This window comes from Engystomops pustulosus, chromosome 4 (genome assembly GCF_040894005.1).
Source record: "Engystomops pustulosus chromosome 4, aEngPut4.maternal, whole genome shotgun sequence".
Classification (NCBI taxonomy): Eukaryota; Metazoa; Chordata; class Amphibia; order Anura; family Leptodactylidae; genus Engystomops; species Engystomops pustulosus.
Window position 1 is genome coordinate 222,743,964 of NC_092414.1, and position 2,979 is coordinate 222,746,942.

Here is a 2,979-nt window from a genome sequence, read left to right on the forward strand (position 1 = left end):
TCCTCTACCTGGTGGTAAAGTGCATTCCTCATTAGAGATTTGACACAAATTTATTGTTATCTACTTTAGCAACAAAAAACAATTGAAATTTGGGGAATACAGATCCCCCAAAACGGATACCCTGGACTTTGAGAAAAAATCCCTCTATCAGCTACTGAGTACAAGCAGCTGGATGCTAGAGATGCAGTGTGAAATGACAAGATGGCAAATGGCTGTCTGTTTCTATAGGGCTGTGACATCATATAAGCCTGTCAGTCGCTGATTGGCTTACATGTCTGCACATGTGATCAAGGGTGTTCCTTTATTCTTCCCATAGTTCTCTGCCCCATGTAACACGTTGTGCTAGCGCCCATTTTGCTAATAAAGGGGGAAAAAATTGTGCCCACGAATCACCATTAACTTCGGATTTGTGCCGAACCAAACTTTTCCTGAAATTTGAAACAAATTCCACTTTGTTAGAATCGATTTGCCCATCTCTAGTGATAACCAAGAACAACTATGGCAGCCTCTCAACTGATCTCTTTTACTGTATGTCAATGGTATTTTCTGTGTGATACCAAAGAGACACACGTTATCAGATTCAAGAAATGCATGGAAAAATAAGTCCATTAATACATTTAAATGTAAGAAAAATTAGGTGCAATTATTTGGTTTACTTTTACAGTTCCTAAATGATGAAGACACAGGAGACCTGGAACGTGACCTAGAATTACTGTACACATTGTAGATAAATACCGGCCCCAGCTCCGAGCTCTGATCTATACAGAAGGTTACATTCCCATCGAGCGCACAAGAAGATGAAAATATAATGAGGGAATAATATCAAGACAAGGGCAAATATCTGATGAAAAAAACATTGCTTAAAACCAGAAAGAGAAGAACATGAAAAATATTGATGTACTGACGTTCTGACATTGTCTCGTTGCGACACCTTGATGCACAAATTCCTCCGTATCATTTTCAATTTTCATTGTCATTTTCGTCCTTGATCTGTAAGGACGTTTATTAAGGGAAAATTTTCTACTTTGTTTTAAGGACATTCTGCCGGCTGCAGTAATGTTCCGTGTATAGACGTCTACACGTTGTATGGTCTTTCTCGCTTCCATGTGCTGTAACCCCACAATACACACGGACAAATTATTCAATGAAGAATCACTGGTGGTTGGTAAGGTTTTCAGCCGAATGTTTAATTTACTAGTTTGTCTTTTATGTCGTGTGTGATGTAGTTTGTTACATGTCCTCGGTCACCCTAAGACTCTTATACAGGCGGTCCCTTACTTAAGGACACCCGACTTACAGACGCCCCCTAGACCTCTCTGCCCCCTCTGACCTCTGGTGAAGCTCTCTGGATGTTACTATAGTCCCAGACTGCACTGATCAGCTGTAAGGTGTCTGTAATGAAGCTTTATTGATAATCCTTGATCCCATTACAGCAAAAAAATTTTGAAACTCTGATTGTCACTGGGGAAAAAAAAAATTTTTTCTGGGTCCACAATGATAAAATATACAGTTACGACTTACTTACAAATTCAACTTAAGAAGAACTCTGTGGAACCTATCTTGTACGTAACCTGAGGACTGCCTGCATACCATTAATAAATCAAGTAAATTTTTTCTTTTTTCTTTATTACTAGGAGAAAAATCAGACAATCGTCACAGAATTTGTGCTTTTAGGATTCCAGCTTGATCAACATTCCAGAGTTTTTGTGTTCTCCCTACTTCTAGTGATCTACTGTATAACAATATGTGGGAACCTCCTGATCATCTTCTTGGTGTCCACCAGCAGGATCCTCCACACTCCCATGTACTTCTTCATCTCACAACTGTCCATCAGTGACATCTTACTGATCTCAGATATTGTCCCCAACATGCTCCACATCCTACTCAATAATGGGGGGTCCATGACTTTTACCAACTGCATTACACAGTTATTTTTTTTCTGTGCTTCGGAAGCCTTTGAATGTCTTCTCCTGGCAGTGATGTCCTATGACAGGTATGTGGCCATCTGTAACCCCCTCCGCTACTCTTCCATCATGACACATCCACATTGTGTGAAGCTGGTCGTCATCTGCTGGTTGTCCGGATTGTCCTTCATATTGATTTATAACATTAACGTGTCAATGCTGAGTTTTTGTGGCCCAAATATTATCGACCACTTCTTCTGTGACCTCCTTCCCTTACTGGAGATTTCCTGTTCGGACACTTTCGTTGTTAAGTTAGAGATTTATGTGCTCACTATTCCTGCAGTTATAGTCCCGACCACATTGATTGTTTTCTCATATACTAGGATAGTTTCTACAATCTTGAAGATCCCATCTACTACGGGAAGACCTAAAGCCTTCTCCACCTGCAGCTCGCACCTTGCTGTGGTCTCTATATTTTACTACACTATGTTTGGTGTCTATACTTTTCCAACAAAAACAGAAACCCTGACCATCAGTAAGATCCTGTCCCTGCTCTATACTGTATTTACCCCTCTGAGTAATCCCATTATCTACAGCTTAAGAAATAAGGATATTTGGAAAGCCGTACAGCAAACCATCACAAAGATAAATTCTTCTATAAATTAATGAATCGGGATCTCGCCCGATGTGTGACGCGATACAATACCAAACCTGGAGAGTTTTTTGGTCTTTGGCAAAAATAAACAAATAAACACCATTTTCTATTTATTTATCTCTTCACTTATTTTCTGTTTGGATAATTTTTAACCTTTTTTTAGGCAGACAAAACCAATAGTGTGTTTTCCGATTATAATTGGTGTAATATTTGAGGTGATTAATGATGTTTTTGTTAGACGGTCCAATCATTGCCAACTAACCTTAACCATACGTCTGCTTTATGCTGACATTGTTTGGTTAATTTATTGTATTAGGGCGATACATTTTAAAACAGCTATTTTAAAAATGTAAATTTCAGATTTAATATTTTTAGAGGACAATTCATCTTCGTAAGGGTTTTCAAAGTTCTATTTATTTG

The 2,979-nt window shown here is 38.7% G+C and overlaps 1 protein-coding gene across 1 annotated transcript; it reads left to right on the plus strand.

Moving 5' to 3' along the window:
• The first annotated feature begins 530 nt into the window (after positions 1–530).
• Positions 531–2,570, plus strand: LOC140128748 (olfactory receptor 11L1-like). Its single transcript, XM_072150449.1, has 2 exons — positions 531–539; positions 1,638–2,570. Exons 1-2 carry the CDS (start codon positions 531–533, stop codon positions 2,568–2,570), a joined length of 942 nt encoding a protein of 313 aa, XP_072006550.1.
• Positions 2,571–2,979: the final 409 nt, after the last annotated feature.